Source organism: Macrobrachium nipponense, chromosome 6 (assembly GCF_015104395.2).
Source record: "Macrobrachium nipponense isolate FS-2020 chromosome 6, ASM1510439v2, whole genome shotgun sequence".
Classification (NCBI taxonomy): Eukaryota; Metazoa; Arthropoda; class Malacostraca; order Decapoda; family Palaemonidae; genus Macrobrachium; species Macrobrachium nipponense.
In genome coordinates this window covers 66,310,514-66,336,931 of record NC_061108.1, presented here as the reverse complement: position 1 = coordinate 66,336,931, position 26,418 = coordinate 66,310,514, and the positions used below count along the sequence as shown (strand labels likewise).

The 26,418-nt window shown below is 41.0% G+C and overlaps 1 protein-coding gene across 2 annotated transcripts in view; it reads left to right on the top strand.

Annotated features, from left to right (window-relative positions):
- The first annotated feature begins 13,217 nt into the window (after nt 1-13,217).
- Nucleotides 13,218-26,418, top strand: part of LOC135216322 (serine/threonine-protein kinase SIK3-like) — a 1,037,686-nt gene continuing 1,024,485 nt past the window's right edge. For both annotated transcript variants that reach the window (XM_064251493.1, XM_064251492.1), the window contains exon 1: nt 13,218-13,374. In XM_064251493.1, coding sequence (XP_064107563.1) covers nt 13,225-13,374 — 150 coding nt within the window. In that variant the 5' untranslated portion in view covers nt 13,218-13,224. The remainder of the gene's footprint in view (nt 13,375-26,418) is intronic.

Sequence of the window (26,418 nt, the reverse complement as noted above, 5' to 3'; positions counted from 1 at the left end):
TGCAACTCTTACCTTAATTGGTTGGTTTCATAGCATAATTATTGTAACTTTTATGATTACTGCGTGAATTGTTTGCACAATTGATGAATTATTTTTTGTTACTTTGATTGCTACCATTGATGTTGATGCTGTTAGTAGAATGCTCTATGACAAGCCCTGATTCAATTGCAAATTCCTTGATAGGAATCAAGAATGCATTTGTGTGTATCACCTTATTGCATTGCTATTGCTTTGGAAATTGCCTGAATTTCATTTTACGTGTTTCATTGCCATTGCCATGATGTGGCCTTCATTACATTTCCATGTTTTATTGCCATTGCATTATGTTTTTTCTGTATTGAATTGCCATTGTTCGATATTGACTGAATTGCATTTTACGTGTTTCATTGCTGTTGCCATGATGTGGCCTGAATTACATTGTCATGTTTTATTGCCCTTGCATTATGATATTGCTTGTGTGCTTTTTGTTGCATTATCATTGCCTTGATATTGCTTGAATTGCATTTACATGTTTCATTGCTATCACCATGAAGTGGCCCGAATTCTATTTCCTATTGCATTTATATTGCCTTTGGTATTGTCTGTTACATATCTGTATTTCATTGCCATTGCTTTTGATTTGCGTGATCACTCAGTAGTATGACTGTTTGTCGTCAAGAGCTAGACACATATCGTAGCACTGCATACACATCGTGGCCTTGACTCCCCAAGACCATGCACTCTTCCTCCACCAATTGGCCTCGTCACCTTGCTTTGGCCCCTACCTTTTTTTTTTTTTTTTTTGTGGAATGTGGAGAACGTCGGGAAAAAATAAGTGCACTATTTTTGCTTGACTGAATTCTGCCTGGCCCCCATGTAAAAAAAACTCCACATATTCTGATTGGTGGCAGGAACGTAATGGTTCTTGATCAGAATGCATTATCCTCATAGGATTTATTAATTCGTAGTTTTTGGGAACAGTAAAATGATTATGTGTTTATTAGTTTGTTTATATTTTTACCTATCAAAAGGAAGCAAGTTCGTGGAGTAAAATTGAATGATATGAAAAATGACTAGCTTGCAAGAGCATGACACCCCCCCTCTCGTGCCTCATAGCGTCCTTCATTCGAGAGAACCCAGGTGAGGCCGACGTTCAATGGTGAGCTCCAGCTAAGGCATGATATGTTTGTTTTCCACAAGGCAATTGTGAGTGATTTGTGTCTCAGTAGTTTATCAGTGTATATCCTAGCCATAGTTGGCGTAATGTTTAAGCTATTGATTTCTGTGTTGGTAATGCTATTTAAATCATGATTAAAGTCATTTTTTCTGTGATTTAGTGCTTTTCTTAATTGTTCTAGATGGTTCTCATGGCTCTGTGACCAAGTGATATTCTGTGTTATCGTAAGGGCAATAAGGCCCCTTCTTTCCATTTGTATATGCTTTAATAATCATAGACATGAGAGTAGGAACTACATTTTTTTAATAAAATTGTAAAATCATAGACGTATATAATTCAGTTGTCCTTGTGCACAGGCTGGATACTTTCCCCTCATGCAAGTCTATCGGCCAATACTTCCATTTGGGGAAAAATCCTCCATCTTTATATTTCGAAGCCATTGAGTCTTTAAGGATTCGTTGTCAGGAAAGACCCAGCAGCCCTCATCTTCCTCTTTTGCTCAGAATCGTCCCTTTCAGCTCTCCTTTTCTGCAGAAAAAGCAGGTAAGGGCAGCAAAGAGAAGAAGATACTAGGGAAGGCGCACCCCCCAACTGCTGCTGGCATCAGTGGGGTGGTGCCTGTCCTACCATTAGGCAACTTGGCAGTGATATGGAGCCAAGACCTGGGTAGTGGACGTCCTCAGGAATGGATACCTACTCCCCTTCAAGTCTGTCTCGGGCCCCCCTTCACTGATCTCCCAATTTATCTCCAGATGTATGTTTCTGGTTCCCCAAAGGACATGGCACTCACGAAGGAAGAGCAAGCCATGCTGGATAAAGGCGTGACAGAAGTCATCTCAGACTGTTCCCCGGGTTTCTAAAGCTGTATTTTTCTGGTGGAGAAATCCTCAGGAGGTTGGAGACCAGTAATTGAACTCTTCTCACTGAACTGATTCGTTCGTCACACTGTTCACGATAGAGACAGCGCGTTCAGTACTTGCCTTCATCAGGGAGAATGACTTCTTAATAATAGTGGATCTGAAGGATGCGTATTTTCAAATCCCCATCCATCAATCCTCGGGGAGATGGTGTTCCATTTCAAGGAACTTTCCTTCGAACTCTCAACCAGCTCCCAGGTGTCCACGAGGGTTTTCACCCTTGTCTCTGCTTGAGCCCATTCACAGGAGATACGTTTGTTGAGGTACCTCAACGACTAGCTAGTCCTGGCAGGTTCACACTCACAGTTGCTTCAGGACAGGGATCAACTTCTTGAGTTTTGCCACACCCTAGGGATTGTGATAAATCAAAAGTCAGACCTCATACCCAAGCAGAGGATAAAGTACCTGGGCATGTTGATCAATACAGTGGCAGAGAAAGTCGTCCTGCAGACTCTCGCATCAGCAAGTTCAGGAAAGTTGCGCAGCTGTTTCTGTCCAGACAGGAACAACCAGCACAGCAATGGCAACTCTTAGTTGGTCACCTGTCATCCCTAGAGAAGTTGGTTCCTCATGGAAAATGAGGGAGCACTGGTCTCAGTCCCGAGGTCCACAATCCTTCCTCATTCCTCTATCGAAGGAAGTAAGGAGGGATTTGAAATGGTGGTTGGACGACAGAAACCTCTTAATTGGAGTACCCTTGAGTACTCACCCTCCTGACATGATATTGTACTAGGATGCATCGACCGAGGGATGGGGGTGCACACCTCGAGGAACTATTGACCTCGGGGTTGTGGGACCAACACAACAGATACCTCCACATCAACATTCTGGAACTCAAGGCAGCCTTCCTGGCTCTTCAGGAATTCCAGGACAGAGTGATGGGCCACTCTGTGGTGCTCATGACCGACAACAACCCCATGGCAGTGGCATACATCAACAAACAGGGGGGGCCTCGCTTCTTCACAGCTCCACCAGTTGACAATGGAGGTACACAAGTGGGCAGTTGCTCATTCAGTGGAACTGTCGGCCAGGTTCATTCCAGGCAAGAGGAATGTAGTGGCAGACAAACTCAGCTGCCAAAATCAGGTGATAGGAACAGAGTGGTCCCTACACCAGGATGTAGCCAAGAGGCTGTTCAACCTGTGGGGGTGACTGGTAATAGACCTGTTCACCACCAGGCACAACAGGAAACTTCAGGTGTTCTGCTCAGTCGTGCCAGATCCATGGGCAGCCGTGGAAGACACATTCCAACACCTGTGGGACAACCTCCTTTCTGTCTGATTCACAAAATAATCAACTGAGCAATGGCCACTACGAACCTCAGGATGATTCTGAGAGCTCCCAAGTGGCCACAGACTGTTTGGTATCCCGACCTATTGGCTCTCCTCGTCGACATGCCAAGGGTGCTACCTGAATGGCACAACCTCCTGAGCCAGCCACACGTAGAATGGTACCATCAGGCAGTACACAACCTTGTTCTTCGCGGTTGGAGGTTAACCACTGTCTTGCAAGCAAGAAGTTTTTCTTACCGAGCTTCAACAGAAATGTCTGGATACCTCAGGAAGTCCTCCGCAGCCGTATACCAGGGGTAAGTGTGTTGTCTTCTGTGGTTGGTGCCGTCAGAGAGTGTTTCTCCAATCGGAACCACTCTTCAACAGGTTGCAGACTTCTTAGTCTTCCTTTGCCATGAGAAACTTCTCTCAGTGTCAGCAATAAAGGGTTACCGAGCAGTCCTCTAGCTGAAAGGAGTGGATATCTCTTCATCACTAGAGATATCTCTCTTATTGAGAAGTTTCGAAAAGTCTTGCCTGCCCAGGGATCTCAGGTCCCCTGCTTGCGTCGTGACTCGTTCTAAGGAGTCTGACACGCTCTCTTTATGAACCCTTACGAGAGTCATCAGACAGAGATCTGACTCTCAAAACTGTCTTTTTGCTTGCACTGCATCAGCAAAAAGAGTAGGCAAATTGCATGGCTTGTCTTTTAATGTTAAACACTCTAGAGATTGGGGATCGGTTACACTGGAATTCATAGCAGAATTCATGACAAAGACTCAAAACCCACCGGTCCCTAATGCCAGGTTTGATGCCTTTATGATCCCCTCCCTAGAGGATTTTGTAGATAATGATGCAGCCAAGATGCTGTTGTGTCCTGTGAGGTCGCTGTGGCGTTATCTGAAAAGAACTCAATAATTCCAGCCCGAATGTCCACGACTCTTTGTTAGCACTGGCTCATCTAAGAAAGAAGTGTCCAAGAACATGATTTCTTTCTGGCTTTGAGGAGTGATCAAAAGGGCATACTCGGCTACCGGAGTAGACGAGACCAATACTCCCACACCTAGGGCTCACGAAGTCAGCAGCATCACTCCTACATTTGCATTCTGGAAGAATCTGGCGGTACACCAGGTATTGAAAGCAAGGGTGTGATCAAGACAGAACACCTTCACTTCTTTCTACCCATGGTATATTGCACAAAAATCCTTGAACACTTTTTTCCTTGGGACCTGTGGTGGCTGCTCAGCAAGTTGTGTAAGCTTATCCAGCTCCTCTAATGGGACAGATTAGCATCTCACCTTAGATGCACGGTTGCGGATGAGAGTATGAATGTGGATGACTGGCTCCCTTCTCTCCAGTCACCTAATCCTTCATCTCTTCCTTCGGGCAGCGAGTGGAAGGGCCGTCACATACTGGAATGGGCCATGATGCAGGTAGGTGACATAAGTGGCCAATCTTTCTCATAGACAATAGAAGCATCTGCTTACTCTTGCAAGGGTAGTTAAGCAAGTCCCAGACAATAAGACAAACCTACTACTTGTATTTTGCTTTACAGTCATTACCAGTCAGCTTTCATCCAAGCTTCTTTTTCCTATAAAAGGTCTCGCCCTCTATTGGAAGAATGCCCAGAAGTCTGACGAATGATCTCACAGTCCAACACTCCGATCATTTCAACAGAGGCACGATTCGTCTCTCTAGCTATTACAATAAGGGTCGAATCAAGGAGACGTAACTCCAGTCAGTTATGGAACTTATATTAGAATCCTCCTACTAAATATAAGTCTTCCTAATGCAAAGGACCGAGAGCTTGTATACCATGTAGGAACAAATCAAAATTTTTGAAAGTAAATTGAGTTTTTCCTAACTATACTACAAACCTGAGGTCCTTTACACATTAGGTCCACATCATGCCACCCCTCATTCTGCTATTCCGGGGCCAAAAGCAAAGTGATATGCATATACAAGAAAAATGATATGCATATACCTGGGTGGGGGGAACCCCCCCCCACCCAGATAGTAGTTTAACTACCGAACTACCTTCACTGAAGATAAATCCTAATGTAAAGGCCTAAGGGTTTGTATAGTTAGGAAAAATACAATTTACTTTTAAAAAATGTGCTATTACTACTAAGTTCATAAGACCAACAACCTAACCCCGCCATGTTTACACTACCATTGCAGAGACCGACGTTCTAATATTTTCGCACCACTACCAATACATGGGCAGCAGTTTTAACCCATACATATCTAATTTTTCTTATCTTTCAATTGGAAGTTGATACTTACGAAATAATACATTATGCAAAATATTAGAGTGCAAAAGCATTTGTGTATTAAAATATTCAGATTTACTATTTTCATTGACATCGTTTCAGAAGACTGCTCAAAATGCATGCACTACATAGAAATTTAACTATTTTTATTCCACCACATTCCTATATAATTATTTATTACCAACAATATATACAGAAAATTATAAGTCAATGCTTTTGGAGTAAAAAATAACGATAGACATCACAGGAGGAACAGTTGGGATCCACAGAAAATGGATCGAGATGAAGAACCAATGAATTTCAGACCCTTCCACTATTAAGAGTGTAGTGACACAGACAGCTTGCCCACATATCAAAGTTGTTTAAAACTACTGGATTCTAAACCTTTATGAAAAGCAAAATTATATTTATTTTTATTTGAATATTTATTGTTGCCATGAAATGTTTTTTTCTTTCATGGTAAGTGAAGTTAACAGACTGAAAGACTTAAATCATAGTAAGCAGCTTTGAGAATATTTTTTCACATTTTGAAAAATTAATACAGCACTAAACAATGTAATAAGCAAGAAAGAAACCTTACTCTGCCATACATGTACAGTGTGCACAAAACACGTGACAAAGTTAAATTAGGTGAGAGCGTCATATCTGCCATTGTTGCTTTTGCCCATCAGCGTACTACACATGCACCAGATATGCTTAATTTGTTTGCAAACATAATCTCTCCGATTAGACTTTGAGAGAAGTGCGGGAGCGAAACCAAAACAAAGGGCAGCAATAGCCCAAAGACTCAAAATGCAGGAATGGGTAAAGAATGTGGAAGTGTTGTGTAAACCCAGAACTAAGACTGGAGAATGGCAAGAGTAGAGAGGATTTGAAGATAGGGAAATCATTATGAACGTTGTCAGTGTTATTGTGTTCTCATGATGCCAACAAATGCGGCTTACTGGTGATGATTATTGACATTTTTATGTAATGTGACGAACTCTTGTGCAACACAAATTATGTGTCAATAACTCTAAGAGGGTGGTTGCCCTCTGTGTCGTGCGCTGCACCTCTCTGAGCGCGCTAGAGGAGAAGCAGGTCTCCTTGTAATCCTGTGTTCAGTGTCTGTAAATCTTTGTTAATGTGTAACTAAGTAATTAAGCAGTAGTAATTTTGATGATTCATTGCTCTGAAGAGCCAATGTAAGGGGCTTTCTTTTAAGCTTTTTATGCTCTTTGATTGTGCACCTTATGTGTGGTCAATTCAGTGTTGTGCTTTAGTATTTCAATATTGATTCACTTTTTCTAAGTTGCCAGTTTCAGTTTGTATTTATTGAATTTCGATAGTTTAGTTTTGTAATAAAATTGTAAATCCCTGCAGTGTCTTGCTGGACCTTCTGTTATATCACGACGTTTGTAGGTTTTGCCCTTCAGGCCAGATAAATCATCATAGTCCCATACCATCCCAGGACAGTATCCACCTCTGTTGGAGGGAAAATTTCCGACAACTACCATCTAAGCGCCTCAGTGGCGTGGTCGGTATGGTGTTGGCCTGCCACCTCGCTGGCAGCGAGTCCGATTCTCAGGCGTTCCACTGAGGGGTGAGAAGTGTGTATTTCTGGTGGTAGAAGTTCACTCTCGATGTGGTTTGGAAGTCACGTAAAGCTGTTGGTCCCATTGCTGAATAACCACGGGTTCCATGCATCGTAAAAACACGAGACAAACAAACAAACAAACTCATGGTCTGTAGCCTACTGCATCCTATCCGATAATGTGTCTTTAGCGACTTGGTGCATCTCGTGTATTTCAACAAGTGGTTTATTATTTTCGCTTTTATATACTAGGAGCATCTAATGCCAAAAAAGAAAAATCTATAGTAAAGTATTTTTCATTTTTACCCTCTGAAAAATACTCATAGTCATAAAATCTATAAACAGTAATATATTGTCACATGATTTATAAGAACAGTGATGATGATTGAAAAAAGCACAACATTCAAACGTGTGTATTGGTATATTGATATAGTATCTTCATGTTGTTAAGTTCATTACTTATATATAGTCTAGTAATATAGGCACTCCTCAATATCATTATAACGATGCTTAGCTATTATTTAGACATTTTATTTGCTAGAATCCAAGACTAACTGGAATGAATTTGACATGTTTTTTTTCTATAAAACTGGCTGACTATATATATATATATATATATATATATATATATATATATATATATATATATATGTGTGTGTGTGTGTGTGTGTGTGTGTGACTGGTAAAAATTTTGTTACAACAGAAGTCCATCTAATAAAAGGAGCCCATAAAAATACCAAAATATAGAAAGTAAGTACTATATTACAAAGACTGGTGTCTTTCTTTTCAGGTAGATAATGGATGAGGAAAGTTACAGAGAAGGAAGTATTTATACCAAGAGAACCATCCACAGGTAAGCCATTTAACTAGGTCACCCTGATTGATCATTTCTCTTTAATCTCCTTAAGCATTGGTTGAAGGAAGATTTTATCTATAATATCTGAATCTCAGGCACCCTATGCGATGTTCTTTACCTTTCTTTGTCTAATCAAGGCTGACTCCACCATCTGGCTTTTGTACCGACATTTGCTGCTATAAATTATTTGTGACAAATTTCAGTTTATTCTGTGGTTATGGCTATTAATATGATAGGTTAAAAATAGCTGAGCTCTGTTGTCTATACCTAACTGACCATTTACGTTGTATTAATCTCTGGGGAAGTAATTCTCCTGTAAAACCGATATAAAATTGGTCACAGTCCAGGCATGGGATTTCATATACTTCTGTGTCTTTGGGGATTGGCTTTTGTTGGACGTTAATCAGGGATTTGGGTAGGTAAAGGCAAAAGGGTATAGATACCGCCTTTTCTGTAACTTTTCCCATTCATTACGCGTGAAGAGAGAGATAGCAGTCTCTGAAATATAGTAGTACTTACTTTCTATATTTTGGCCTTTTTATTGACTCCTTTTATTAGATAATATTTGTGAGTGTTAGAGATGGAAAATGCCCATATAAATAAAGCAAAGAGGGAACAGCAGTATTTTATTTAAGACAATGTCACTATTCACTTTCAAACTGCTTTTGGCAGAGCACAGATGTGCTAACGACACAAAACATCATTACAAAATGGCAGGAGGGTAGGAGTGTTCATCTTTGCAGATTCAAACAGATGGTCAGCCTCATCTGGTTTCCATAAAGCTTGTGAGAGATTAATACATTAAGCAGCTTCTGGCTTCTTACTTTTAAAATAGCACCTACTTCTATAAACTATGTGCGAGGCATGCCAGTTTATTATGTGGTCAGTGCAACTTGAATTCTGTAAAACGATATTTGAATGCACGTACCTAGTCCATCTTTGATGTTTGATTTTCTGTGGGTGGAGAGGCTTTTTCATGTGAGGCCTTCGTGTAATAGATCACACTCTTTTCAAGTTATCAGGCACATACTAATATCTTTGAGGTTCTCTTTCTTCCCATAAACATTAGTGATGATAAAACCAAAAGTATTATAGGATAGTCTAATAACAGCCATTTTAATAGCGTTCTCTGTCATTTTATAGAATCTTAGGAAAATAGCCCTAGATAAAGGAAGGGCATAGAATTATTCGAACATTGCTAATCAATTATCCAGAAAACTCCGCAGTTTTGTAGCCTCTCAAATCACATCAAGATAACATCCTGCTGTCACCTTTCATTTCACGAGAGGGGCGTTTATGTATACAATCTCTAAATAACTAGCAAGATTCCTCATCTCTCTCTCTCTCTCTCTCTCTCTCTCTCTCTCTCTCTCTCTCTCTCTCTCTCTCTCTCTCTCTCTCTCTCTCACCATTTTGTTGCAACATTCCGAAAACTTCTGTCTAAAACTCAACGATACAAAATAATAATCCCCGTCACGGTGAAAACGTTTTAAGTCTCGATGTCGATTCCCTGTTTACCAATGAAGGTACTAACGCATTTTCGTTTCATTGACGCTATATGCTTGTTTACTTGCTTGGTTTTATGCACAACCCTCCACAGCGAAGATTCCCACTCTGGCGGGCCCTTGTTCGTTTTCAAAATAAGTTGCTTCTTATGTTTTATAATTGTCTTTTAGTGTTTTCTCGTCAGTGTTGTAGCTCCTGCAGAATAGCAGAGTCCTCAGTTCTTTTTAAAATTTGCTTTCTTCTTGTATGATCTTCATTCCGGTGTGCAATTTGAACATTGCGTACCAGATTATACAACAAAATACCGTTGTATAGTTTTGGTGCGCAATGTTTAAATGCTCTCTCACCTGACTTACAATTTGTTCAAGGTCAAAATCATAGATAGTAGCCTATATGCTTCACTTGAATGTCTGATCACAATATGCATTTCAGATCTAAAGAAGCTTAAGCAGTTTCTCAGATACGTTGGTTCACCATATTTTAGTGCTTTAAAGACTGAAAGAGTATTTTGTGTTCTTGCTTTTACTGGGAGCCAATGTAGCTCAATTGGTGCTGGGGTTATTCTGCCACAGTAACGTGATCCTTTTATGAATATGGCGGCTCTGTTTTGTACTTACTCCTTGCAATTTTTTAATAGGTAGTTACGAGAGGCCAACCGTATATACAAAGTTGCAGTAGTTAAGCCTTGAAAGTTTTTGGTTACAAATTGCTGTTTTCAGAGTGAGTACCTTCATTTATATATTTTCTAATAAATGCAATGTTTCTAATATGATAGTTATAGGTTTTTACAATATGCAATAAACAGTTTTTCATCGACAATTGATTATGGATGACGAGCCAATAATTATTCTTTGGAAGTGTTAATAATTTCGTAGTTCACTGTCAGATCTAAATAGCACACGCTCAGTTTTGACTTCATTGAGTGTTAGTTTCTTCTTCAACATCCATTTTTTTTGTATCTTTCATTATTGCATCCATTGTATTAATGGCATTTTCTACCGTTTCGAGAGGAAAATAGAACTGAGTATCGTCAGCATGTTTAGTTAATACCTGACCATGTGATTGGACCCAGGACGCTGACTATGGGCACTCCTCTACTTAGACTTTTATTTTCAGATTTCACATAATTTTGATATAACCACTGTAACCTCCATGTTTTCTAAGTCGCTTTTGTACCATTTGAGTACGTCATCTCCAATACCTACTGCTCTCAGGTCTTTAAGCAGCAAATAGTGGTCATCTGTGTCAAATGCTGCACTTAGATTGAGCATAACCAGGATAACACATTTTCTACTTGCCATAATATTTATCATCTCTTTTGTGATTGGGCACAATGGATTTTCTGTTGAGTGGTTTTTTCTCTAAGCTGACTGATAATCAGTACAATGTTGAGTGGTTTCAAGTGTTTCCACGTTAGTTCGTGAACTACAGTTTCTATAAGTTTTGATGAGTACGATTGGTTCAATATTGACCTATAAAAGCTAAGATTTTCTTTATCACCTTTTCCTTTGTAAGCCGGCTTTATACAAGCAAGCTTTTCGCTGTTTGGGAAGGATACCTGTGCTAAACTCATCCGGACAGTATCAAAATATAACTCCCGCAACCGATTAAAGATTTTTTTTCTCTCTTTTAATTAAGTCCCTTATGGGAAACGGGTCATTTTAACACTACTAGGTGTTTTTAACTTTTCTCATATTCAAAGTCATTCATGTTCAGTTCTTCAAACTTACTGAATTTGTTATTCTCATTTTAATCACTAGGGGATCAGAAGGGACCTCCTTTTATAACCTGACAGTTTCTTTCGATTTCTTCCTCAAAGTAGTTCACAAGTTATTAGCCAGGTTCTTGTGGTCACTGGTTACATCATGTAGAACATTTCATTTACTGAGTCCTAATATTCCGGCTAAATTATCATGGATTTTTCTTTGATTTTTCTCTTCACTAAACATTTTATTGTATTCAAGTCGTTGTATTGATTCCTGGCTGCTTTATACAGTGACAAATTTTCGTTATTTCCTGATTCTTTCGATCTTTTCCATAGATCTTCCAGTTTCCTCTTAGTTTCACATCATTCACTGTTAAACCACTTGTCATTTTCTTTGCCTTTTCACTTCTGGACATTTATCGTTGTAGCTTGATGCTAACTTACTTTTGCTGCCTGTAGCCTAGTCTGGGAAACAGCTTAGGCGTCTGTCTGGTCACCTGTCAAGGTCTTCCTCAAATGACTCTTGCACTCATGGGTCGTTTCACTCATTTTCTTTGTGCCCTCAACAATTCATTTATTAGCTTTAAAGTTGGTTTTTTCTGTAAGTGATAGTTTTTTCATTGCATAGCTTTCCCATATGTTTATACTAAACATCAATGGTTTGTGTGTTGGGGATATCAACTTGCACTATGTCACTCACAATCTCATTGTTTTTGTTTTCGCAACATGTAGCTACAAGGTCGTGGCTTTCAAGTAACTCTAACCAATATCCCCTTGGCCTATAGAAATACCTTGAAAGTAGTAAAACTATTTCCTTGTAATAATGGAGTCAGCTATTTTGACAACGAGATAAAGCCAAAGATGCTGTCTAGACTCGGTATGTGGGTGATTCATTGGGCTATTAGAATTGATCTAAAGTACGTTTCAATGAGGTCTTTAGCAAACTAAATAGTATTGAAAAGAACAACAGATTTAATTTAGAATGGAAAAGGTGGAATTTCCACCTTCAATACACCGATAATTTGAGATAGCGAATGTTCATAATATGAAATAAACTCACTTTCTCCAGGTATCATGACATTTCAGTGAATGTTGAACTGAAATACAACTAAATCACGAAGATATGGGACGTGATGAATGTATGTGTAAATAAAGGCAAATACCACAAAGGAAAAAGTGAAACAACGGAGTGGATGGTAGGCCTCTCGACTACAATATAGCCCTTTATAATCGAAAGGCCTAGCAAGCACTCCACTGTTTCACGTTTTCCTTCGTGTCATTTGTCTTTATGAATGTACATACGTACATAAAAGCATTTATGTATGTATATATATATATATATATATATATATATATATTATATATATATATATATATATATATATATGTGTGTGTGTGTGTGTGTGTGTATATATATATATATATATATATATATATATAATATATATATATATATATATATATATATATATATATATATATGTACATGATATATACACGAGGAAGTCTATAGGATTAGAAGGTATCCAAATTTCCCGGGAATCCGTCAGGTAGCAGACGACGTAGACCTTAGACCCAGGATGGCCTTCAAAAATGCAGACGATATGTTCCAATATTATGGTTATCTTTTCATTAGTTAATTTTGAAAAATGTAATGATTGACATACGAAAATATGTACTCTGGTGGGTTTCTATAAGTAAATTGATTTAGATTATTATCTTTTGAATACTCATTTTACTTCGGAAAAAACAGTAGATTAGGATTGTTGATTTGTGGGAAAAAATAGGACATCAACGTAAAAAAACTGCACAACATTGCATATAAACACTAAGTATTGAATAATTATAGCAAATTTATCTGTTTACAATATATTATACCTAATTTATATGGGAATAAAATGTCATTTGTAATTTTTAAAAGAAGATATATTTACCAATTGAAGCGTAGACATTTAGTCTTAAGCAAAATGGCAACTATGGATGGCACTACGGAGCAAACGTCCTCTTGTAATGCGGAAAGATTGCTTCGTGTAGGATATTATGAATTTGAAAAAACCATAGGAAAGGGTAATTTTGCAGTGGTGAAACTAGCTACACACAAAGTAACTCAATCTAAGGTAAGGAACACGCAAAAATAGCCTTTGTTTATCTTTGTTTATCCTGTGCCAGAGTAGGATCTTATCATCTCGTAGTCTCTTGGAAGTGAAGATCGTCCTCGGTTTGGCTCGATCCCTTTCTTCAAACCTCCAGACATGGCTCACAGCTGTAGCAGCAGCAGAAGCAGGCGGCAGTGTGCTCAACGAAGCTGGTTCTCCGAATCATTCATTCATTCAGTAGAGCTCCGGAATACCTAGGTACTAGCTACCTAGGTTACTAGTACCTACTAAGTACCTAGGTACTACTACCTAGTAGTACTAGGCCTGCCTACCTGTGTGCTTCCTTTGGACGTTGGTGGGCCACATAGGTAGGTAGGCAATAAGTACCTTGGTATTAGGTACTTAGGTATCTGTCAGATCCTTCTCTCCTCCCCACCAATGAATCCAAACTAAGGTGGTAAAGGGTCCTGGGCTTTGGCCCACTCTCTCTCTCTCTCTCTCTCTCTCTCTCTCTCTCTCTCTCTCTCTCTCTCTCTCTGTGGCCGTTTTCTGATGATATTGTTGTACATCTTAGCCTGGGAACATTTTTTTGGGGGCCAGTGGTTATGACATCAGACCACAAATGTCGAAGTACAGGTTACACTAGTACTAGACTAGGCCATACTACTAGGGTAGAATATCACAGCAGGCCAAGCAGGCCACCTACAATCAACGCTAGCCACCCTCCGAAAAAGTACATTATAACGCGTCCTGACACCGGAGATGGGCATCAGTCGCGACTTCTTGTTGGTGAAAAACGGAGCTAAAGACCTCTACTCTCCTTTCGAAGTAAGTATTTTCTCCAAAGTTAGAAATTAAGGCCAAATTTTAAGATTTAAACAGAGGGTACTGAAAAGGGTGGCTACGGCAGTGGAAATCTCACCAAAACGCTTTAGAAATTTTTACTTACAACTAAAAATGTTTCGAAGATTGACGCTATCTTGATGTTTACGGAGTCGCTTGTGTCAACAAACTTCCCATTTCATGTGCTAAATCTGCACACCACTTGTACCCATAGACGCTGGGGCACTTTCATCACAACAATCGTAAACCCACCTCTTACCAGCACTTATTCGTACTTATTCAAGGGGACTACGGCATTCTTTGCGGCGTTTTGCGCTCTTCAATTGTTTATCAGTGTTGTCAATTGGTATGTGTTTACCCTCCAAACTAGGTATAAGACTTACACAAAACTGGGGAAATAAGTGAAATTAGCGTATCTATTTGTAGTATATATACATATTAGAGCAATTTTATCATTACTGCATTACTATGACAACTAGAATTCATCGAAACAGTTTGTAAATGCATCGGCGTATGTGTGACGCTCCACTAGATTGGCAACGATGAGCCATTTTTCCTCACGTCGTCTGCTCGTAAGTATACATCCGAAACATTTGTAATTTTTTGGGGTTAATTTGGTTGCACAAAAGGGATAATGGACGTGAATTAAATAAACATTTTGAAGTAGAGTTAAACTAAATATTGAGTAAAGTAAACAATTAAGGGAATAAAGCTTTGCATCTCATAATCAGTGTTGTCGTCTGCTGCTTGTAACTTTGTTTACGGAGTGAGTGCTTAGGAAACACGAACAGCAATGTGGTTCGAGTGCACTGTGGAGTGAATTAAGACCAAAATGTGTATAATTACAATCAAATAAGCACTGTGGAGTTCCAGTTGTGATGGCAGTAAGGATAAAACCACTGATTACAAGGTAAGAATGAATTCAGTTCCAACCATAACCCCGGGAATAACAAGTTTCATACTTTCACTAATATAGGCAACAAAATGTTGTTTTATTGTGCTGATTACAACTGCAATCTTGAGTAAGATCAATAAACGTTACATACATACGCTAACATTGTTCAAATGAGTGCTGGGAAGGCTGGGGAAAGATGGTGGCCGTCACTGATGTGAACCGTCCAAGCAAAACGTAGCCGCCATATTGGATTTCAAAACTGCCTTGAAAACATATTTTACGAAGAGCTCACATGCTTATTTTAATTCGTATGGGGCTTTCATATATCACAATATGTTGACGAAACTTCAGTCTTTTAAATGGTATGCTTAGAGTTGCAATTGTATTCATGTTTCACCAATTAAATATCGAGTGAATAAGACCCGTCCACTGTGATGAGGGTTGGCCTGTCGTGATATTCTACCCTACCTACTGGCTGCTTTAGGGTAAACAACTGCGGACGATCCATCGTCATCACGCTGGCCAGGCCTTATTCACTCGATATTTAATTGGTGAAACAAGAATACAATTACAACTTTAAGCATACCATTCAAAAGATTGAAGTTTCGTCAACATAATGTGTTATATGAAAGCCCCATACGAACTAAAATAAGGAGGTGAGCTCTTCGTAAAATATGTTTTCAAGGCAGTTTTGAAATCCAATATGGTGGCAATCGTGTGGCTGGCCGGTCTAACCACAGACAATCCACCATTTTTCCCAGCCTTCCCAGCACTCATTTGAACAATGTTAGCCTATATATGTAACGTTTATTGATGTTACTCAAGATTGCAGTTGTAATTAGCTCAGTAAAAGAACATTTTGTTGCCTATATTAGTGAAGCTCTGAAACTTTATTCCCGGGGTCAAGGTTTGAACTGAATTCATTTATACCTTGTAATCGGTGGTTTTATCCTCACTGCCATCACAACTGAAACTCCACAATGCTTATTTGATTGTAATTATACACATTTTGGTCATAATTCACTCTACATTGCACTTGAACCATGTTGCTGTTCCTGGTTCATGAGCACTCACTCCACAAACTCAGTTACGAGCAGCAGACGACTACATGTTTATGAGGTGCAAAGCTTTATTCCCCCAATTGTTTACTTTACTCATTATTTGGTTTAACTTTACTTCAAAATGTTTATTTAATTCATGTCTGTTATCCTTCTTTTTGCAACCATATTAACCCCAAAAAATTACAGATATTTCTGAAGTATGAGCAGACGGCAAAAACTCATCGTTGCCAATGTAGTGGAGCTTCACACATACACCGATGCATTTACAAATTTTTCCATGAATTCTAGTTGTCTTAGTAATGCAGTAATGGTAAAATTGCTGTAATAAGTATATATACTACAAATAGATACGCTAATTTCACTTACTTCCCAGTTTTGTGTAAGTCTTATACCCAGTTTGGAGGGTAAACACACACCAATTGACAACACTGATAAACAATTGAAGAGCGCAAATTGCCGCGAAACGCTGCAAAAAATGCCGTAGTCCCCTGAAATAAGTATAAATAAGTGCTGGTAAGAGGTCAGGGTTACGATTCTTGTGATGAAAGTGCCCCAGTGTCTATGGGTGTAAGTGGTGTGCGAATTTAGCACATGAAATGGAAAGTTTGTTGATACAAGCGACTCCGCAAACGTCGAGATGGCGTCAATCTTCGAAATATTTGGAGTTGTAAGTAAAAACTTCAAAAGTGTTTTGGGGTTGTGGGCACTGGATTGGCCACCCTTTTCATTACCCTCTGTTTAAATCTTAAAATATGGCCTTCATTTCTAACTTTGGAGAAAATACTTACTTCGAAAAGAGAGTAGAGGTCTTGAGCTCATGTTATCACCACCAACAACTCATGACTGATGACCATCTCAGGTGTCAGGACATGTTAAAAGTACTTTTTTATACATTCAACTTACCTGTCAGATATATACTTAGCTATTAGACTCCGTCGCCCGACAGAATTTCGAATTTCGCGCACACGCTACAGGTAGGTCAGGTGATCTACCGCTCTGCCGCTGGGTGGCAGGAATAGGAACCATTCCCATTTTCTATCAGATTTTCTCTGTTGGCGCTACTGGCAACAACGTTGTTGGTTTCTCCGGCTGGATTTTGTTTTTTGCATCGCAATTGATCTTGGTTTTGGACCTTTTGGTGACGTATTTGGATTGTTTTACTAGCATACGCTTTTGTGGACCGTTGTTTGGAATTGGATTGGATTTTTCTTCATGATGTCTGATTCTGGAAGTGTTGTGAGAATGTGTGTGAATGAGGGTTGCAAGGTGAGAATGCCGAAAGCTCTGGTTGATCCTCACACTGTATGTAAAGTGTGTAGGGTAGTTCGCAGACCCGGGGACAGATCCTACAATTCCAGAACCATTATCCAAAATAACAAAATGCATAGAATAAAAGTTGTCCAGAATTCCAAAATATACCAAAAAAGTCACTTATCCGACTATTTTACGCCAAAACACCATCCGCCGATATTTCCCGTGAAACTAATATTTTTCTAAGTACCCACTTGATGTGAAGGCTGACACGGCGGTCCGAGCTCCCGTAGTTCTTGAGTTGGCTGCGGACAGGCGCTGTACGTCGGCCCGCCCCCAACGCGGGAAATTTTAAACCAAACCAATCCTGTATCAGGTTGACCCAGGTCATTCCCAAGGGACATGGATTAACTTCCTCCCAACCAATAAAAACGTGTCCCATGAATATGAATCAGACAATCATACCTGCAGTCACAAAATTTGCCCTTTCCGTTTCTACACCGCCGCCATGGATAGAACTCATTCCGTATTGTTTCCGAAAAGTGTTACTGCTGACCAGTTTGATCAATATACGCATTTGTATATTGGTATCCTTCTCAAGTTTAAGAACACGGACGAATTTATGAAGTGGTTATATAGGGAAGGGTTACTTGGGGACTATTCGGGGTTATGCACAACATGCAACACAGCGAACCGACGATTCATGAAACATGGGACCAGCGAGGCCACAGGCCAAGCGATATACATGTGGCGATGTACAAATAGCAAGTGCGGTAATTACGAAGGTATCAGTTCGGCACGGATCATTTTTTGAAAAGTCGCGTTTGTCTCTTGAGACAATTATTATATTAATATTTTGCTTCACAAAGAAGATCCCACAGTGTGTTGTCACAGATTTGGTTATGCCCTTAGCGCCGAACACCATGGTCGATTGGTATAATTTTTGTAGAGATGTATGTTGCCAAATCCTGTGCTGATAATAAGAAAATCGGTGGTCCTGGTCATATTGTTGAGATCGACGAATCTAAATTTGGGAAACGGAAGTACGACCGTGGCCGAAAGGTAGACGGATCTTGGGTGTTCGGTGGCATTGACCGGCAGACACGTGAGACCTTTTTCAAGGTGGTTCCAGACCGATCTGCCGAAACTCTGATCCCAGTGTTGCTTGATAACGTACTTCCAGAAACCACAATCATATCTGATCGCTGGAAGTCGTACAGCAAAGTCCGGGATCATTATTTTGCGCATAATGTCGTGAACCACAGCATTAACTTTGTTAGCCCTGACGACCCGAATGTACACACGAACACTATAGAATCGCAGTGGCGTGTCCTTAAACGGAGCGCGCTACCGAGACACGGTACGCAGAAAGAACTTTACGAAAGCTATTTTTCTACGTACTGTATCCAGAAGCGGTATCTACAAGATGTTCCGTGTCCATTTCGGGCGTTCCTGAAATTGATCAAACATATCTACCCGCTCAAAAGCCGCCCGACATCCCCCATCTCAAATTGGATTCCCCGGCCCGAAACAATAAGGCCAGGACCTTCTACCAGCGAGCCACGTGATCCCTCACCCGTTCCAAAGAGGCCGAGACTGATGCCTTCTTCTACCCCTTCATGGTCGTCGGACAGCAGCGACTTTGAAATGTGAATAAGGTAGTTGTATATTAATGTTTGTTAGCCTTAAAACTAGTGTTTCGGTTAGTTCGAAGCCAGTACCGAAGCACGTGTTCAAACAGTACTGTTTCGGTTAGTTTGAAGCCTGTACCGGAGCACGTGTTCGAACAGTAAGGCCGTGACGAACGAGGAAGGTGTTCAATGTTACAGTTATGGTGGGGAAAAATAGGCTAGTCGTGGTTTTTTGTATGTACTGTGGCTAATTCACTGTAACCTCTGTGGTTAGCGAGCGCAGCAGAAACCCGCAACTATTACTTCTTCGCCAGAACATGTCCTCGCTTGCCAAAGTATCTTTAAAAAATGCGGATAAGGCGCGTAGTGCCGTTCCGCCGCGGCCTACTGTAAGCTCTGTGGTTAGCGCGCGCAGCGCAATATTACCTCTTGCCAGAACATGTCTCGCCTGCCAAGAATCTTTAAAAATGCGGATAAGGCGCGTAGCGCCGTTCCGCCACGGCCTACTGTAAGCTTTGTGGTTAGTGCGCGCAGCGCAATATTACCTCTTGCCAGAACATGTCTCGCCTGCCAAGAATCTTTAAAAATGCGGATAATATAATGTCGGTTAGTGGTAGCTAGCCTAGCCTACGTCAACCTTGAATGCAGAGTAGGGGGTCGGAGCCTATGTCGGTTAGTGGTAGTCTAGTCTAGAAGTTTTACATGTAGGCTAGTCGTTCTAAAGTTTTGCAATGTAAGTGGTCTTAGGCTAGCCTAGCCTACGTCAACCTTGAATGCAGAGTAAGGGGTCAAATTTTTGCATTAAGTGTCACAGTTCTGGGCCTCATAACCGGGAATTGAGAGTTACTTTCGCCGTGAAAGTCGTTCGCCGCTTCCCCCACCCAAAAACCCCACCGTTTCCCAATGGGTCCCCCTTTACCGTTTGAATGTTTTTTAGGCTTTATTTTTACTGGGTCAATTACAAAAAAGGGCAAAAAACGTTATTCTCAGATATTTTTCCCGCGAAGATCGCTCGTCCCCGGGTCTGTAGTGGCTCCAGTGTGTAGAAAGTATGAATGTTCTTTCGATAACACTTGTCACGAATGCGAGAGTTTGAGTGCTGAAGGGTGGAAGTCTCTAACTTCTTACTTGAAGAAGTTAGAAAGAGACCGGTTGAGGAAGTCCTCTTCCAAAACCAGGCCTAGCTCTCTTTCCAGTGATGTGGTAAGTAATTTTGTACCCTCTTCTTCTAATTTTTCAGTACCTTCACCGAATGCAGATCCTACGGATTCTGCTTCAGAAATTGCAATTCTTAAAGCCGCCCTTAAGAAAATGGAGCTTAAAATGGCGGCTATAGAAGGTAAACATAGTGAGTTAAATAGTGCTGTGGATAGTGATTTGAGTGTCCCCAGTGTAGTGGAGGGGGCGTCTGATCGGCTCCACAACGCTCCCAGGCCTAGACCTCTTTCAAGCTCCTAAGCCCAGAGGAGAAGGAATGTCAAAAGCCGTACGGAGGTTGTGGAGAATCCCCACCAGTCCTCGGCAGATTCTGTAACACCTCAGACTGCCAGAGATCGCTACAGAAAAAGCATTCTCCGTGAATGTTTCTCGTCATCGGAAAGTTCGTCTCCCAAGAGAGGATGGAGATCTGCGGACCTTTCCCGTCCCTTGAAGAGGAGCTGGAAAGAAACTCGATTAAACTCGAGTCCTGAACAGTCTCCTGAGGATTTGCCATCGGAGAATAAGAAAGCAAAAAGTCGGTTGCGTTCTGCGGGGTCGTGGGAACCTGAGAAAGACTGTTCTCCTTCCCCTCCTTTAGACCCAAATACAGAAACCACGAGAATCTTAAGGAATATGCAGGATTCGATTGCTTCTCTCGTCGGAGTCCTATCTAGAGATCCTCCCAGAAAAAAGGATTCTCGTTTTCCAGTGAAGAAATCTAAAATTCCGTTATACGAGATTCCTCGGAAAGAAGTTTCTTCATCAGATGATGATTCTTCAGTCTCGTCAGTCTTCCATAGACCTGCCAAAAGTCGTACTCAAGCGCCAACCAGGCGCGAGGTGCCAGCCAAGCGCGAAGCGCCAACCAGGCGCGAAGCGCCAATCAGGCGCGAGGAGCCCATCAGACACGAGGCGCCAGATCAGCGCGAAGAGCTATCGAAGCAAGAAGAGCCAGCCAGGCGCCCGATAAACGCTCAGAACTGGGAATAGACGAAGCTACATCTAGGTGCGAGGCGCCAACCAGGCGCTTGGCGCAATACGTCAGCCAATAGTGATTCTGTATTTGGGAGTAGATCTCCTTCCAAGGCTAACACTAGTCGAACTCCAGAGAAAGTTATTGGATCTTCTAAAGTGACGGTTTCTACTTCCACTTCTCAGAAGAAATCAGTAGAAAGACAAGAGAAGACTTCTAGGTCTGTTAGTGACTCTCCTGCCAGGAGTATTTCTCCCCGGGAAACAAGATCCCCGGATAGAGATTCTTCTAAAAGAACTCGTTCCCCTACTAATGTGGAATTGGAGGACGTGTCGGAAGAGGAAATTTCAACCAATGAAGGCCTTTCCAATTATAAGGTGCTAGCTTCACTTCTCCTGCAAGAGTTTGGAGATTCGTTAAGCCCTGCAGCTCCTCCTTCTCCTATATCACTATTTTCTAGCACCAAAACTCCGAAGTCCTCTTCATTTTTAAAGATGAAGCCAGCAATATCAATGAAGAAGGCTCTTCAGTCATTGAATACATGGATGAGCTCTAAGAAAGAGGCTTTGAAGACGGTTTATTGCTCTCCCCCCTGCAAACTGGGAGGTAGGAGAGGCATTTGGTACAGAACGGAGGAAGCTATGGGGCTTATGTTCCCTTCACCTGCAGAACCTGATTTTTCAAGCTTGGTTGAGGCTTCTAGAAGACATTTTCTTAGCTCGGCTAAAGCATATTGGAGCATGTCCGAGTTAGATCAGCACCTTAAGAGACTTTTCCATGTATTGGAAGTTTTCAATATCCTGGATTGGTCCCTTGGGATGCTGGCTAAAAAGACCAAAGATCCAGACTTTATGGATCCCGAAGTGTTGCATAGTATCTTATCCTGCATGGATAAGGCAGTACAGGATGGTCCGGGAGAGCTGACATCCCTCTTTGGGTCAGGAATAGTAAAGAAGAGATCCCTGTTTGGATCTTTCCTGACAAAAGCGGTTTCTCCTTCCCAGAGGTCAGCCCTCTTGTACTCTCCTCTGTCGGATCATCTGTTCCCATCTCACGGTCACTATCTGAGAAGGCAACGCAGGATCTTTTGGTACAATCCACCAAAAAGACGAGGCCAGCAGTACCTGTTTCAAAGAAGGCGGCTCGTACTCCTATTGTGCCCTTTCGTGGAGGCGCCTCCTCTCGACCACCAACGAAAAGAAAGACTTCCGATAAGCGAGGAAGGTCCTCCTTCCGACCTTTTAAGAAGTCGAAGTAGCAACGATGTCCTCCAAACATCTGTAGGTGCCAGACTCCTGAAGTTTGTAGGAGCCTGGGCCTCGAGGGAAGCCGATCCTTGGACTTTGTTCTGGAGAAGGGATACATCATACCCTTTCTAGACAGACCACCTATGTCAACATCTCCGAAGGAATTGTAGACGAAGTACAAGGACCCTGTTCTGAGGGAGATACTTCTTCAGATGGTTGCAACAATGAGGAACAAGGAAGCAATAGAAGAGGTTCAGGATCCATACTCCCCGGGGTTTTACAACCGCCTTTTCTTAGTACCGAAAGCGTCGGGGGGATGGAGACCTGTCCTAGATGTGAACATCCTGAACCAATACGTGGAGAAGAAGAAATTCTCCATGGAGACGTCTGCCTCAGTGCTTTCAGCCCTGCGTCCGGGAGACTGGATGGTCTCTCTGGACCTTCAGGATGCTTACTTTCATGTTCCAATTCACCCATCGTCGAGGAAGTATCTCAGATTTATGACACAAGGAAAGATCTACCAGTTCAGGGCCTTGTGCTTCAGCCTCTCCATGGCTCCTTAGGTATTTACGTACCTGATGAGGAATGTAGCCAGATGGCTGCATCTGGAAGGCGTAAACATCTCCCTGTATCTCGACGATTGGCTGATACGAGCCAAGTCGGAAAAGCAATGTTTGGAGGATCTGCAGAAAACATTGGATTTGACGAAATCTCTAGGATTGCTCGTCAACCTCGAGAAATCTCAGATGATCCCCAGTCAGGACTTTGTCTATTTGGGGATTCGGATGGATTCTCGGGGTTTTCGGGCTTTTCCTTCCCAGGAAAGATTAGTTCGAGGAATTCAGAAAGTCACGAACTTCCTAAGGAAAGAACAAAGTTCAGCGAGGGAATGGTTAAGCCTTCTGGGGACTCTTTCCTCCCTAGAACAGTTCGTTTCCCTAGGAAGACTTCACCTACGCCCGCTTCAATTCTTCCTAAGGAGAACGTGGAATTGGAAAGAGGGGCAACTTTCAGACACTTTCGCGATTCCCTTAGAAGTGAAGAATCACCTAAAGTGGTGGCTGGACCCTCTGGAAAAGAACGAGGGCATGTCTCTAGAGGTTTGGAACCCAGACCAAATCTTATTCTCAGACGCCTCAGAGATGGGATGGGGAGCGACTCTAGGAGTAAGAGAAGTGTCAAGCCAATGGAAGAAGGAACAGGAAGCCTGGCATATAAACGCCAAGGAACTATACGCAGTATTCCTGGCACTGAAGTTCTTCGAGCCGGAGGTCAAAGATCAGGTGATACAAGTCAACGCAGACAATACCACAGCGTTGGCCTATATCAGAAAGCAGGGGGGGAACTCACTCATTTTCCCTTTACGAGATAACGAGGGATCTGTTATCGTGGGCAAAGGAGAGACATTACCCTCCTGACCAGATTCGTAAAAGGAGAGAAAAATGTGAGGGCGGACAGACTCAGCAGGACGAACCAAGTTCTCCCCACAGAGTGGACTCTCTACGAACAAGTGTGTCAAAACCTGTGGTCCTTGTGGGGCAGACCACAGATAGATCTATTTGCAACATTCCTATCCAGGAGGACAGAGAACTTCTGCTCCTCAGTGGAAGACCCGAGAGCGATAGCGGTGGATGCCATGCTGCTGAATTGGTCAGGCCTAGATGCCTACGCCTTTCCCCCTTTCAAGCTGCTAGGAGTAGTAATGAAAAAGTTTGTAGCATCAAAAGGGACAAGACTAACCCTCATCGCCCCATTTTGGCCCTCTCAAGATTGGTTCACAGAGGTACAGGAATGGACAGTGGACTTCCCCAGATCACTTACAAACAGGATAGATCTTCTCAAACAACCCCACTTCGAGAGGTACCATCAAAACCTCCCCGCTCTCGCTCTGACTGCCTTTTGACTATCGAAAGACTTGTCAGAGCGAGAGGCTTTTCAAGCAAAGCTTCGAAAGCAATCGCTAGACCCCGAAGATCGTCAACTATTCGGGTCTATCAGTCGAAGTGGGATGTGTTCAGGAGATGGTGTAGGAAGAATAAACTGTCCTCCTCCGATACCTCTGTGACCAATGTGGCCGACTTTCTGATATTCCTTAGAGAGGAATCCCAGCTATCGGTTTCCACTATTAAAGGATACCGAAGCATGCTCTCTGCAGTTTTGAGGAACATGGTCTTAAATTTAGCAGAAGACAAGGATCTTCACGACCTAATAAGATTGTTCGAGACCTCTAAGTCTATATCTTCTGCTACTCCAAGCTGGAATCTGGATGTGGTACTTAAATTCCTTTCATCGGAAAAGTTTGAGCCTCCCCACCTTGCCTCGTTTAGGGATTGGACGAGAAAATGTATTTTCCTTCTTTCCTTAGCGACAGCTAAAAGAACGATTGAAATCCACGCCCTTCATTCTTGGGTGGGATTTATCCCTCTTACGCCGACTGGACGTATTTTACGTCGACATTTTTTGTCTCCTGTGTGCCGACTGGGCGTATTTTACGTCGACTTGCAAAAGTTTTTTTTTAAATTCGCGGAAAAATACTTATAGGCCTACCAGCCTAAAACTTTTGAATCACGCGCCTTGGGGGATGCTGGGAGTTCACGGATCAAGGTGTTGTTTTGTTTACAATCGTTTCGCAGGCGCGCAAGCGCAAATTGCTTCTTGCTGCACTAAAAAAAAAGTATGTGACACATCTCTGAAACTTATTTCGTCACTTTGACATAATTTTTGTACCATTGTAAATTAGCCGTTACATGAAGTATTATATTAAAATGAAAATGCGCATTTTTTATGTAGAATACAACAATAAAATACTCATGATTGTAGCTTTTATCAGTTTTGAGATATTTTCATATAAATAACAATAATTGCCAAAATTTTAACCTTCGGTCAACTTTGACACTACCGAAATGGTTGAAAAACGCAATTGTAAGCTAAAACTCTTATATTTTAGTAATATTCAATCATTTACCTTAATTTTGCAACTTATTGGAAGTCTCTAGCACATATTTCGATTTATGGTGAATTTATGAAAAAACTTTTTCTTTACGCTCCGCTCGGTAACTTCGAAAAAAATCATACATGCGATTTGTGTAATGTTTGCACCATTTTAAAATTAGCCGTTATATAAAGTTTTATATATGGAAATGTATGCAATTTCATGCACAATACAACTAAAAACAACCATGGTTGTAGCTATCAGTTTTGAGATATTTTCATATAATAACGATAATTGCCAAAATTTCAACTTCGGTCAAATTTGACTCTACCGAAATGGTCGAAAAAAACGCAATTGTAAGCTAAAACGCTTATATTCTAGTAATATTCAAGCATTTACCTTTATTTTGCAACAAATGGAAGTCTCTAGCACAATATTTCGGTTTATGGTGAATTTATGAAAAAAATAACATTTTCTTTACGTCCGCGCGGTAACTCTTCCGAAAAAATCATACGTGTGATTGTGGTAATGTTTTTGCACCATTTTAAATTAGCCGTTACATGAAGTTTTATATATTAAAATGTGCGCAATTTCATGTAGAATACAACAAAAAATAATTGAAGGTTGTAGCTTTTTTAATTTTTGAAATATTTGCATAATAAAATCACGATAAATAAAAAAAAAAAACACCGTTACTTCGGTCAACTTTGACTCTACCAAATGGTCGAAAAACGCAACTTGTAACGCTAAAAATCTTACATTCTAGTAAATATCAGTCATTTATCTTCATCTTGAAAACAAATTCGCAAGTCTCTAGCAAAAATATTTAGATTATGGTGAAATTTAAAAAAATCTTTCCTTCCCTCCGCGCGCGGATTCTCCGCTACAAATCTCCGAAATGCGTACATACCATTCTCGGAATATTTGCTCCGTTTCATATTAGGCATTTCATAGAGTTTTATATATGAAAATGTGTGCAATTTCATGTAGAATAAAACGAAAAATATTTGAAGGTTGTAGCTTTTCTTATTT